The sequence below is a fragment of the Oryzias melastigma genome, linkage group LG3, assembly GCF_002922805.2.
Source record: "Oryzias melastigma strain HK-1 linkage group LG3, ASM292280v2, whole genome shotgun sequence".
Classification (NCBI taxonomy): domain Eukaryota; kingdom Metazoa; phylum Chordata; class Actinopteri; order Beloniformes; family Adrianichthyidae; genus Oryzias; species Oryzias melastigma.
The window spans coordinates 34,841,411-34,852,991 of NC_050514.1; the positions used below are offsets into that span (position 1 = coordinate 34,841,411).

At 49.2% G+C, this 11,581-nt stretch overlaps 1 protein-coding gene across 8 annotated transcripts in view; it reads left to right on the forward strand.

The window, feature by feature from the left end:
- kifc3 (kinesin family member C3) overlaps positions 1-11,581 on the forward strand; it is a 43,180-nt gene that overhangs the window by 27,084 nt on the left and 4,515 nt on the right. For 6 of the 8 annotated variants that reach the window (XM_024296082.2, XM_024296077.2, XM_024296079.2 and 3 more), the window contains exons 2-19: positions 1,896-2,016; positions 4,217-4,353; positions 5,081-5,237; positions 5,303-5,388; positions 6,078-6,143; positions 6,385-6,510; positions 6,583-6,843; positions 7,253-7,414; positions 8,741-8,888; positions 8,957-9,087; positions 9,151-9,262; positions 9,482-9,663; positions 9,739-9,843; positions 9,914-10,044; positions 10,474-10,597; positions 10,684-10,813; positions 10,885-11,114; positions 11,183-11,335. In XM_024296082.2, the coding sequence (XP_024151850.1) occupies positions 1,935-2,016; positions 4,217-4,353; positions 5,081-5,237; positions 5,303-5,388; positions 6,078-6,143; positions 6,385-6,510; positions 6,583-6,843; positions 7,253-7,414; positions 8,741-8,888; positions 8,957-9,087; positions 9,151-9,262; positions 9,482-9,663; positions 9,739-9,843; positions 9,914-10,044; positions 10,474-10,597; positions 10,684-10,813; positions 10,885-11,114; positions 11,183-11,335 (2,523 nt within the window). In that variant the 5' untranslated portion in view covers positions 1,896-1,934. Of the gene's footprint in view, positions 1-1,895; positions 2,017-2,180; positions 2,633-2,720; positions 2,800-4,216; positions 4,354-5,080; positions 5,238-5,302; positions 5,389-6,077; positions 6,144-6,384; positions 6,511-6,582; positions 6,844-7,252; positions 7,415-8,740; positions 8,889-8,956; positions 9,088-9,150; positions 9,263-9,481; positions 9,664-9,738; positions 9,844-9,913; positions 10,045-10,473; positions 10,598-10,683; positions 10,814-10,884; positions 11,115-11,182; positions 11,336-11,581 lie in introns of those variants that run through there. The other 2 variants (XM_036211387.1, XM_024296084.1) reach the window with 2 other exon arrangements.

Sequence of the window (11,581 nt, forward strand, 5' to 3'; positions counted from 1 at the left end):
ATAAACTCTTGATCTTTTAACAGAGAGTTATTAAACCTCCAGGTGGAACCCGAAGGTGTTGCTGCTTCCCTGACAATATTTACAGAATCCAAATTTCCTAAATACTAAAGTAAAACTATTCGGCTGCTTGTAGGTTTTGATCAGTAGAAAACAAACCCAAATGGCTCTTGTACTGTTAAAGGTCGCCGACCTCTGGTCTAGGCATCGTTTCAGCATTAAATAAAGTTTTACTAAATTACAATGTAGAGATTAAAAATATCTAATGTCTAATTTTTTTTTAATTTTAATTGATTTTTTTCCCTCTCTAATTTTAGTTTTTTTTTAACAAATGTTACAAAAGACGGAACATTTTGAACTCTGTCTCAAAGACAAACTTTATCTAAATTCGAGCTGTAAAGATGTTTATAGAACAAAGCAGCAGGTGTTTTGGGAGCTAATGCTAGCTTTAGCATCCTGTAAAGAGAAATAAAATAATCATTCAGCAGAGAACTTTTGGAAACGGCCTTCAAACGGATGTTGCTGTGTGTGGTTTGAAGTCAGAGCTCCAGAGAACAAATCTAGTTTTTGACGCACCAGTCAAGTTGGCCACAAGATAAAAGGAAATCAAAACGATATTTTTTTTTTTACTGGACAAATTATTACCTTATTTTACGAAAAACTTTGAGTGTTATTACAGACTCCAAATAGAACAAAGTGGATTCATGTCTGTATTCATATTCATGGTATTATAAATGTACTATGAATTATGTTTATCCACCATGTCTTAAGACATAAACTCGACTTTCAACTGATCTTGTTTACACATGTTACAGCTCGTTAGCATTAGCAGCTAGTATCGTAGCATGCTAGCGCCGGTGTGTAACCACAGGACTGTCTTCAACACGTTTATTAAATGTTCTGTTGCTGCTGTAGACCAGCAGCGTTATCCTCCAGATCCGTCTGGATCCTGTAATAAATCACTGCATGTCCCGCTGCTGCGTCAGCCAAAGAGCTAACGGCTACACAGAGACGTTAGCATGGAGACGTTAGCATGGAGACGATTAGCAAAGCGAGGGGGTGGGGGAGGTGGGGGCTTCTCGATTTTTGCAAACCAGCTTTCTGTCTCTGCCTGACTGAAGAATCTCCTCTGCGATCTGCAGCGTTCATGTCTGTTTACAAGAGACTGACTTTACCCCGAACTACGGAAGCCCAAGAGGGCTGGAAATAAAAATCTTGATTTTTCAAAAAATAAAATTGTCTAAAACAACAATTTCTAATGAATCGATTATAACGATTTATCGTCCAGCCCGGAGGAAGGAGGCTTTTCACAATAAAAGCATAGGATGCTGTCTTCCTGTTAAATGTTTGTTTTATTTATTTGGATTTTACCTTTTTGGGGGGAGGAGTTTCTTTGATTGGCAGGTGGGTGCCCCAAACTCCAGTCAACAGTCTCGCCCACTTCAGGCTTCGTTTTTGGCCTGGATTCGGGTCGATGGGTCGCCTGTGGAGTTTTTCTAAATGCTTCTGACGCTGGTGAACTCTTCTGCTGACGCTTGCAGAGGAGGGCGGGAAACGGCTCTGATTGGGTTTACATCCGGAGGAGGGAAAGTGGTTTATCCGTCATGGTGGTTCGTGGCTCCATCGGGACGGTTTTGGACCGGAGCTCCAGTGTTTCTTTTGATTTACTGTAACTTTGAGCCGCTCTTCACAATCTACTGGAACGATCATGTTAACGGCTGAAAAGTTACAAAGGTTTTGTGTTTAAGCATCACTTGTGACGTCTCAGGTGTTAAAGGGTTAAGGGACAGATCTTGCTTTGAGGGCGGGGCTTCCAGGTGAAGCTGCTTCTGTGTTAAACGGGGTGGAGTCTGTTCCTGTGGGGGTCCGGTTTGACCCGTGTCCCTCTGTGTCTGCAGCCGGTCCAGCGGTCCAGCGCTCTGCTCAGCCCTGCGGTCATGTTCAGCACCAGAAAGACCTGGGACATTGGCCACGCCCCCTGCCTGCAGGAGCTCTGGAAGAAGGACGTTTCATTGGACGGTGAGTGGGGAGGGCGGGGAGGGAGAAGTTCAGCCGAGCCGCATTCCTCTTCATGACGGCTGAGCGACAGGTGAGTCGCACCTGAGCGTGTGAATGAGAGCATGGGAGCGCGGGGGGGTCCGACAGGTGAGCTGAAGGAGTCGGGCTGAGTCTGTCTGGTGTGGAGTTTCCCGCCGGCGGGGGTCTCATCAGCTGATGGGGCCGTGGACTGTGTAGACGGATCAGGTGAACAAACACTGGAGCTTTTGTTTGCTGCTTCAGCCTCTTTTGTGGAGGAGCTTGTTTGTTCTCAGGGAGAGCGGCGGGAACATGCGCAGAACGCCGCCGTGAGTCTGAACAGTTTTCCTGAGGAAGTCCTGATTGACCAGAAACTGGTTATGGAACATGTTTGTCGGTTTGCTGTTAGAGAGACGGCTCACTGGAATCATCAAAGTGTCTGAATTCCCCAGAGAATCGAGAAATGAAGCGTTTGTTTGATGATTTACATTTTGGTTTTGAAGACCGTCGGAGGACAAAACCGAAGTCTCAGGAGATCCAGGTGTTTTTTGAAACGTGGATTTTATTTTGAAGGGCACAGGAAGGAAGCCTAATCTCCACATGGTGATTATTACTGAAGGTATTGATCAAAATATTTGACTTCAAACAGAATCTTTTGTTTTTGATTCAAGTTTGACAAAAATAATCAAATAAAATCAGAAAAATCTTTTCTGTATTTATAAATGCAGGACTGTCTAAAGAACACATATCAAAGTCAAGGCCCGGGGGCCGGATCCGGCCCTCCAGGTAATTCTATCCGGCCCTCCAGATCATTTTATTTTATTGTTATTAATGACCCGATGTTATCTTGAGCTCATTTCTAAATTGTATAATTTTGACAAAATATATTTTTATGGAGAGTAAAATATTGAAAGTTATTTAAGGTTTAAGTTGATTTATTCTGGATTAATATTCCTGAGTTTTTAGTATTCAGAATTATGTTAAAATGTTACAGTTTTATAAATGTAGTTTAGAGTGTTCAGTAAATGTTTATCCTGTTGTGTTTTGGGTTTTGGAATCCTGTCTGATTGAGTTTGACAGTCTGGTTCTAAAGGAAAACAGGAACGGTCGAGAAAGTGAATAAATAATATCTTTTCTGTTTATTTTTATTTTTCTAAATTCTGATTTGTTTTGGGGCTTTTTCTCTACGTTTGTTTGTTTGTTTGTTTACCCGACAGAGCGAGGCGAGCTGCCGTCTGCTGCTGAAGTGACGGTAGATTAACGTGATGTTACCTCCAGCTGCTTCAGGCTGGATATCAATGCTGCTTGAAGCTTTATTTTGAAGCGATTAGTGGATTTTATTGAGCTGTTTTTTGGGTTTGAAGTGATTATTTTGTTCTAAATTATCTGTTGGATATTAAAAAACTTTCAGGTTGAGTTGTAAAATTTACTGACAGCCTCTGAAGGCAAAATATCTTTTGTTTTTTGTTTTAAATTTCAGGAAAAAAATTCTAATCAAATGCTCATTTGCTTAGAACAGTAGATTTGTTTTTATTTATTGTTTGTTTTTTTTATACTGGTTCTATCATTGTATTTTTTTCGTTTAGTTTGTTTTTTCAGTTAAATATTTTCTAAAATGTTTTTTCTTGAGTTTCTTGGAGCGAATTATTTTAAAAATATCTGAAAAGTTTGATATGAATTCAAAGGTTAAATAAAACAAAAGCTTTTATTTTGGAAAGACTAAATCTGAGCTGAAGTCTGTAAACAAACTGGATCAACTGGATCCTGAAGGATTTCCCGTGCAGTGAATTAACCCGGATTCCTTCAGGCTTTTGGTTTGGATGTTAATGAGGCTGAAGGGAAGAACTTCACCTTAAAGGATTTTAAAAATCCGGAGTTCAAGGTCCTCGTCTGGTCCCCGCAAACACACATGAATGAGAACGTGTGTGAGGCTTAGTGTTTCCATTGAAGTTCTTTTTTTTAAATGTGGGTCGTTGGCAGAAGTTTCACTGAGGAGGTGTACAGAAACCCTCATGGACTGAGCAGGTTAATGTGTCAGGAGCTGTTATCTGGTGGAACCAGTTTCCATGGCGTTCAGCAGGAATGTGGCGAGGAAAAAGAATCTGCTCCTTTGTTTCCCTCTCATCACTTTCCCATCTGCTTACGGTTCAGCTCTGTTTTGGGATGCCTCATGCCCCCTCTGTTTGCCCCCCTGTGTCTGCAGCCAGCTCGCTGGACTTCTTCATGAGTGATGGTGAAGATGAAAGCTCCTTCCTGCCTCTGCCCTCCACCCCCTTCTCACAGCGCCCCTCTCTGACCGCCGAGCTCAGCGACGCCAGCAGCCAGCAGCTGCTCATACAGGTAAAAGACCACCCAGCCAGACTCGCCGCCTGCGCATGTCTGCGCGCTCGCCGGCCGGCTGCTGATGCAGCTGACCCGACAGCGTTCAGCTGACGGAGCTTCTGTCGCCTCAGGAGGACTTCGGTCAGCAAGATGTCTGACTCAAGAGCTGATTGGCTGTCGCTCCTCTGAGTGTGACAGAAGCAGATGAAGTATTGAGGTCAACAACCTTCAGAACATGAGGAGAAAACAGAAATCTGCTCCAGAAGGACGGTTGTAGTTCCTGTGGTGGCCTGTAGAGGTCAGCGTTTGATCCTGCAGTTCCTGTCTCTGCCTGTAGGGGGAAATGTTCTAACTTTACTCAACTTCAAACACAAGATGTAGAGGTCAGAGTTCATGTCAGATCAGAGAACGGAACAGAGACGTTGAAAGAGCAAACTGATGATCCAGTGTTCTGATCCAGTGTTCTGATCCAGTGTTCTGATCCAGTGTTCTGATCCAGTGTTCTGATCCAGTGTTCTGATCCAGTGTTCTGATCCAGTTCTCTCTCCTTCACGACGTCTTCTCCCATCTTTCCATTCTGTTTCCAGAAGGTGGCCTGGTTCTGCTTGTGGACTCCCGTCAATGTAAACGTACTCTCTGTTCTTCTCTGTAGACGTGGTCTCCATCCACAGAGCTCGTAGAGATGACCTCACATTTCAGAGGAAGCGTCCTTTTCCCGCTCAAACCTGCAGCTGTTTCTGTTCAGACTCTGCAGGACAAAGTGTGCGAGTTTCAGTCCCGTCTTCGCTCCGAGGAAGTCGCCCGCCACCTGCTGGTACAGCAGCTGCAGCACAGCATCCAGCCGAAGGCGGGCGGAGGCGTCCAGGCGCTGCAGGAGGAGCTGCGGTCGGCTGCGCCCAATGGTGAGGTCCACTCTGTGTGAGCGTCCAGGTGCGGCGGCGACTGACTGCGGCGTGTCTGTGTTCAGGTGTGAAGCTGTTTCAGCCCAGTGAACCGTCGAGGACTTTCAGCTGTGCAGAAGAAAAGCAGCTTGTTAAGCAGCTGCACTCTCAGGTGAGTGGACAGGTAACGCACCTGAGCAGGTAGCACACCTGTGCAGGTAGCACACCTGTGCAGGTAACATTCTTTTAAAGGGAGCACACCTGTACTTGCACAGGTATCGTACCTGTAAGAATAAGACTAAAAACCTGTGACTGAAGCTCCTCCCACACGCAGCAGGAGCGCCACGTTCATGAACACATTTTCAGACGAGCATCGAGCAGCAAATTGTGTCGTTTGTGTTTGTTGTGAACGCAGCTCTAAGTTTTTTACCGCCTCCGTGTTCTGCGTCCTGATTGGCTCCAGACTGTCAGTCCACCTCCTGGATGTGTTCAGGTCGTCACATCGACATAAATCTTTGATCTTTCTCTCTAATCCTCGATCTGTTTTCTATCCAGGTTTGAACTTTGAGTTTAAAGGAGAGAAAAAGTGTGAAAATGTTCGTGTCCGTCTGAGAAAAGAGTAATGAGTTTTACTGCCTTAAAACATCCAGAATTATTATAAAAACTTATAAAATAATTTTTTCTATAGCAGCTTATTTTCAGAAGGTAATAACCGAAGGACAGCTGCACTGAGAATAAGTCATTTCAGCATCTGAGTTGGTTCCGATCCAGCAGCAGCTTCGGCCTGCAGCTCTGTAGTCCAGAATCTGATGACTCGGCTCAGTGATCCCCCATGATGCATCAGTGTGAACCTGTGTGCAGGTGAAGGAGCTGGAGGAGAAGCTGCTGGATCAGACTCAGGAGGTGGAGAGACTCCGCTCTGAGCTGGTGAGTCGGTTCTGCAGGTCGTTTCAGAGAACTCTGCTGCAGTTTGACCTCATCAGAATATTGAGGCTGAGTTACATAAATGAAGCTGAGCACGTGAACGTTTCAGCTGAACTGTGTCTGATGGTGGGAGGGGGCGTGGCTGATACGCAGAAGCACCACAGAAACCTCAGATTTCAGGAGGATGTGAGCTCTTCCTGCTGCAGGGACCCACAGGGTTAATGATGTGTCCTGTGTCCTCTAGGGGGCGACAGACCTGGAGAAGCAGCTGGAGCGGCTGCTGGTGGAGAACCAACGGCTGAAGCAGGAGCTGAAGTCATGCAGGTGCTCAGAGCTTCAGAAGGCGGAGTCGGCAGAAGCCTGCAGCCAGGTGAGCCCCACCCCCACACTCCTCAGTGTACGTCCGTCCTCTGCTCCCGCTGACCCTGAACGCCTCCTGCAGGAAGCGGGCGATCTGTGGCGGGAGGCGTCCCGTTGGGAGAGCCGGGCCCGGCAGAGGGAGCAGCGGCTGCTGCAGCTGGAGCAGGAGCTGCAGGAGAAGAGCTGCAGGACGGAGCTCCTCCAGAGGCAGCTGGACGACAGCCGGAGGCAGCTGGACCAATGGAAGGGCAGACAGGCGGAGGCGGAACAGAAGCTCCGCCTCCGCCTGCAGGAGTGTGAGGAGGGACTCGTCAGACAGGCAGCGACGGCCCCCAGAGTCCAGGTGGGGAGACCAAACAATAAAGTTTAGAAGGTTTTGAACCATCAAACCTCGACAACCAGAACATTTCAATTAATTTCATCATATTTATCATCTTAAAGCATAAAATTAAACATGGATAAAATGATTAAACAGACAAACACGATAAAAGTCTCATTAAACAGATAAAACAATAAAAAAAAAACAAGCTGACTCACCGACTGTTCAGTATGATCTGTTGTTGCTATTTCTGAGTCATCAGAAATGACAGAAGTCTCTTAAAAATACCAAAAGTTAAAGTATGAACACTGAAAACACGAAGGGTCAAAGAACGGAGCCCTGAGGAGCTCCACAGACACCAGCTGCTGATCTGCAGGAAGTCGGGAAGTATCTGTAGGAACTAACAGACCTGTTTCCTCCTCGCGTGTTGCAGACGGTGGAGGTGGACTCGGCGGGGTCGCAGAAAGCCCTGGTGGACCTGCAGACGCAGAACGGCGCCCTGCAGGAGCAGCTGCGCGTGCAGAGGCAGCAGCTGCAGGAGCTGGAGACGCAGCTGCGCGAGTCGCAGAGGACGTGCACGCAGCTCCGGACTCAGGTAACATCAGCAGAGGGCGCCGTGGAGCGCCACGGTCACTGAATCCTGGGCGGAGTCATGAACGCAGCTCTCGTCTGTTTGGGTGTAGCTCCGCCTCCATCACAGAAATGTCGCTCTTCTCCGAACGGCTGGTGGGAGGGGTGACGGCAAGGCCCCCAGGTTATCTCAGGTTGGCCCCTCCCCCCCTCTGTGGCGTCGGTGATATCCATAGGATGTACAGAAACCCCCCCCCCCTGAGGTTTTGTGTTAGTTCAGAAGCTCTTCACTGGTAAACTCAAACTCAACATTAAACAAGAATGTAAGAATCGTAGATGAAGGTCTGCAGGAATGAAGCATTCTGGGAAATGTGGTTTGAACTGGGAAGCCTTAGAACGTTCCAGCAAATCCAAACTTCCCAGATGTTCCCAGAGCTCCGCATTTCTCATGAACTTCACTTTAAGGATGAGCTACTAAAACGGGCAAACTTCACTTTAGCGAGGAATCCACGGCCAACCGGACGCCTGACTGAGCTGAACGCAGACGGCCAGCTCAGGGCGAGAAGAGCGAAACATTCTCTAATCTCCGTCCCGGGCCGAGTGGAGGCTGTCTGAGCGCCACAGGAGCACCAAACCATGTGGGTGGAAATGCTCAGCAGGAATCAGGAACCGTTTGGATCCGGTGCCTAAACGGAGCTCGATCCGGAGCTTCAAAAATGACAAAAACAGAAAATGTTTCCCCAATAACGTTAAACAGCAGCGTGGCGGGGGAGGGGGGCGCTGGAGTGCAGCTAAGATGCTGTATTTCTGTGTCAGTCGGCACGGCAGCGCCGCTTTCACATCAGGTCGATGAATTGGAACCTTTTGCTCAGAACTGCAGATGATTTTCACTTCGGTATTTTGATGGAAGCTCCGCCCCCCTCAGAGCTTCACCCACTCTGAAGTGTTTGAAACGAAGCATAGAAACGAATATAGCAGCAAATTCCACAGTTTAATACGGTACCAGTAGTACTGTTTACCTCAGTGCTGGTAGTGGTACACACACCGGCGCCAGAACCAACTTGGCACAGAGTTCTGGTACCAATCCTTAGCACATAAGAAAAAGAATGTGGAAAAACAGTCGACTAAAGTAAAAACCAAACCCAACATTTTAATAAAAATCTCTTCACATAAAGAAAAGCATCTCTAATCCAGAGTTATGTGAACTCTAAACTCCTCTGAGCTCTAAAGCAGTCAAACCGTTTCCAGTGACGATCTGGGTTTCTGTGGTGACGTCAGATAGAAACTGTCGTCCCGATAGTCCTAAACGTGTGGAGAAATCCCGTCTTGATGGTCGCCGGTTCTCCTCCAGATCCTGGTCTACGAGGGCGAGATGGAGCGAGCTCAGGGTCAGCTGGAGGCGGAGATGCAGAACCTGGAGGAGGAGAAGAACCGCGTGATCGAAGAGGCCTTCATCCGAGCCGAGAGCGAAATGAAGGCCGTGCACGAGAACCTGGCAGGTCCGAGTCTTGGAGCTTTGGCGTTGCGTGTTTGTGCGTTTGCGCGTTGACACACCAGTTGTGTGCAGGTGTGCGCATGAACCTGCTGAGCCTGCAGCCGGCGCTCCGGACTCTGACCTCGGACTACAACTGTCTGAAGAGGCAGGTCCAGGACTTCCCCTTCATGCTGGACAAGGCCATCGCCGAGGCCAAGCAGGAGGTGAGGCGTCCAGGAGGAGGACGGAGGAGGAGTTCCTCGTCACGACTTTAACGCTCGTCTCAGATCTGTCAGGTGATCGGCGAGGTGAGCACCGCCAACCAGGAGCTGCTGCGCAAATACCGGCGGGAGATGAACCTGAGGAAGAAGTGCCACAACGAGCTGGTTCGGCTGAAAGGTGAGGACCGAGCGGCTGACGGGACGGTCCCACGAATGACTGAAGAGATGTTTGTTTGTTTAAAGAAACAAACTATTTCCTAATATTTAAAAAGATGAACTCGTATTTAGAAACTTGAAATGAAGTTTGAAGTTTGATCTGAAAGTCTGAGACGTTTCGGAACCGACCATGAACTCACCTGAAGCCTTCCAAACGTTCGCGTCCCGTCCGCTCTCACAGGGAACATCCGGGTCTTCTGCCGCGTCCGGCCCGTCAGCCAGGAGGAGCAGGACTCCGCCGACGCCAAAACCCTGCTGAGCTTCGACTCTGAAGACGACGCCGTCCTCTACCTCTCCAACAAGGGAAAGACCATGACCTTTGAGCTGGACAAGATCTTCCCGCCTCAGGCCTCGCAGGAGGAGGTGAGCTGCCAGCGTACCTGCTGGGACGGAGGGATTCGGGGGACCTCACCTGTCTCCTCTCTGGTTCTCCTTCAGGTGTTCCAGGAAGTCCAGTCTCTGGTCACTTCCTGTATTGACGGCTTCAACATCTGCATTTTTGCTTACGGACAGACTGGCTCTGGGAAAACCTACACCATGGAGGTACGGCGAGCGTCCAGACACCTGCTGAGCATCAAACAAATGTGTAAACTCCGCCCCTTTTGTGTTGTAGGGCGTGGAAGGCGACCCCGGTATCAACCAGCGAGCGCTCCGCCTGCTGTTTGACGAGGTGACGGAGAAAGCTCCGGACTGGGACTACAGGATCACAGTGAGCCTGGTGGAGATCTACAACGAGACGCTGCGGTGAGACGCTTCATGTGGGCGTGGCCTATGGAAACGTTGGCTTATGCAGGAACAGGGAATGTTATTTTCATGGCGAGAGAAGAACGTCCGCTGGTCTGTTTGTGCCTCTGAAAACATCTGGTTGGTCCTGACCCTGGAACTGATCCAGACCCTGATCCCGACCTTGGTCCAGTCTCTGGAACCGATCCAGGTCCATATGTGGGTCCTGGTCCTTGAACTGATCCAGGTCCAAACCCTGGTCCAAACCTTGGTCCAGACCCAGGTCTTGACCCTGGAACTGATCTAGATCCTAGTCCAAACCCTGGAACAGACCCTTGAACTGATCCAGGTCCAGACCCTGGTCCTGGCCCCGGTTCCCACAGTCGTTGGTGTCTGATCTTCAGAGCTTGGTTCTGACAGTCTGACGTTCTGATTGGGGTGTTCCTGCAGAGACCTGCTGAGGGAGAACCCCACCGACAAGCTGGACATCAAGATGAATCCGGACGGCAGCGGGCAGCTCTACGTCCCCGGACTGACGGAGAAGACGGTGCAGAGTCCTGAGGACATCAACCGGGTGAGAACTTCCTGTCTGGTCCTTCGGTCTCTGATCGTCCTGAAAACCACAGAAGAAGCCGATGACCAGCGTGCGTCTGTGTCCAGGTGTTCGAGCTGGGTCACGCCAACAGAGCGACGGCGTGCACCAACCTGAACGAGCACAGCTCGCGCTCCCACGCGCTCCTCATCATCACCGTGTCCGGCTTCAACGGCGCCACCGGAACCCGGACTCAGGGTTCGTATGTTTGTCCTGAGGGGAGGTCACCCCCCGGTGGACGATTCCCTGAACTCCAGATTCTGCTTCAGGCCGGCTGAACCTGGTGGACCTGGCGGGTTCGGAGCGGATCGGGAAGTCCGGAGCCGAAGGGAGCCGGCTCCGAGAGGCTCAATGCATCAACAAGTCTCTGTCGGCGCTCGGTGATGTCATCAGCGCGCTGCGCGGCAAGCACGCCCACGTGCCGTTCAGGAACTCGCGCCTCACCTACCTGCTGCAGGACTCCCTGAGCGGCGACAGCAAAACGCTGATGATGGTGCAGGTGAGACCCGGGCCACGAAGCCCCGCCTCCCGCCGCTGCCTGCTCCAACCCGCTGCCTCTGTGTGCAGGTCTCCCCGTTGCCCGGCAACATGAGCGAGTCGGTCTGCTCGCTGAAGTTCGCTCAGAGGGTCCGCAGCGTCGAGCTAAGCTCCGCCTCCCTGACCTCCAAGAGACACGAGAACTCGTCCACCTCGTCCTCGCCCACACACGACAGCGTAGAGGTAAGGCGCCAAAATAAAAGCACGCTTTAAGAACTAAACCAAAATAAAAGTCCTCCAGGAGTTTAAAACGTTTCTGAATGAATTCAGACGTTTTCTAAAAGTTTGAGGTTGAAAAAAACCTGAAGATCTGACGTCATGATGTTTGAGAGACGGAAGCTTCAAAGTATTTGATGCTTTTAATATTTAGATTTCACAAACCTTTGAAACCAACCATGTTTCAGTCTATAACAGAGACTGAGGGCCACA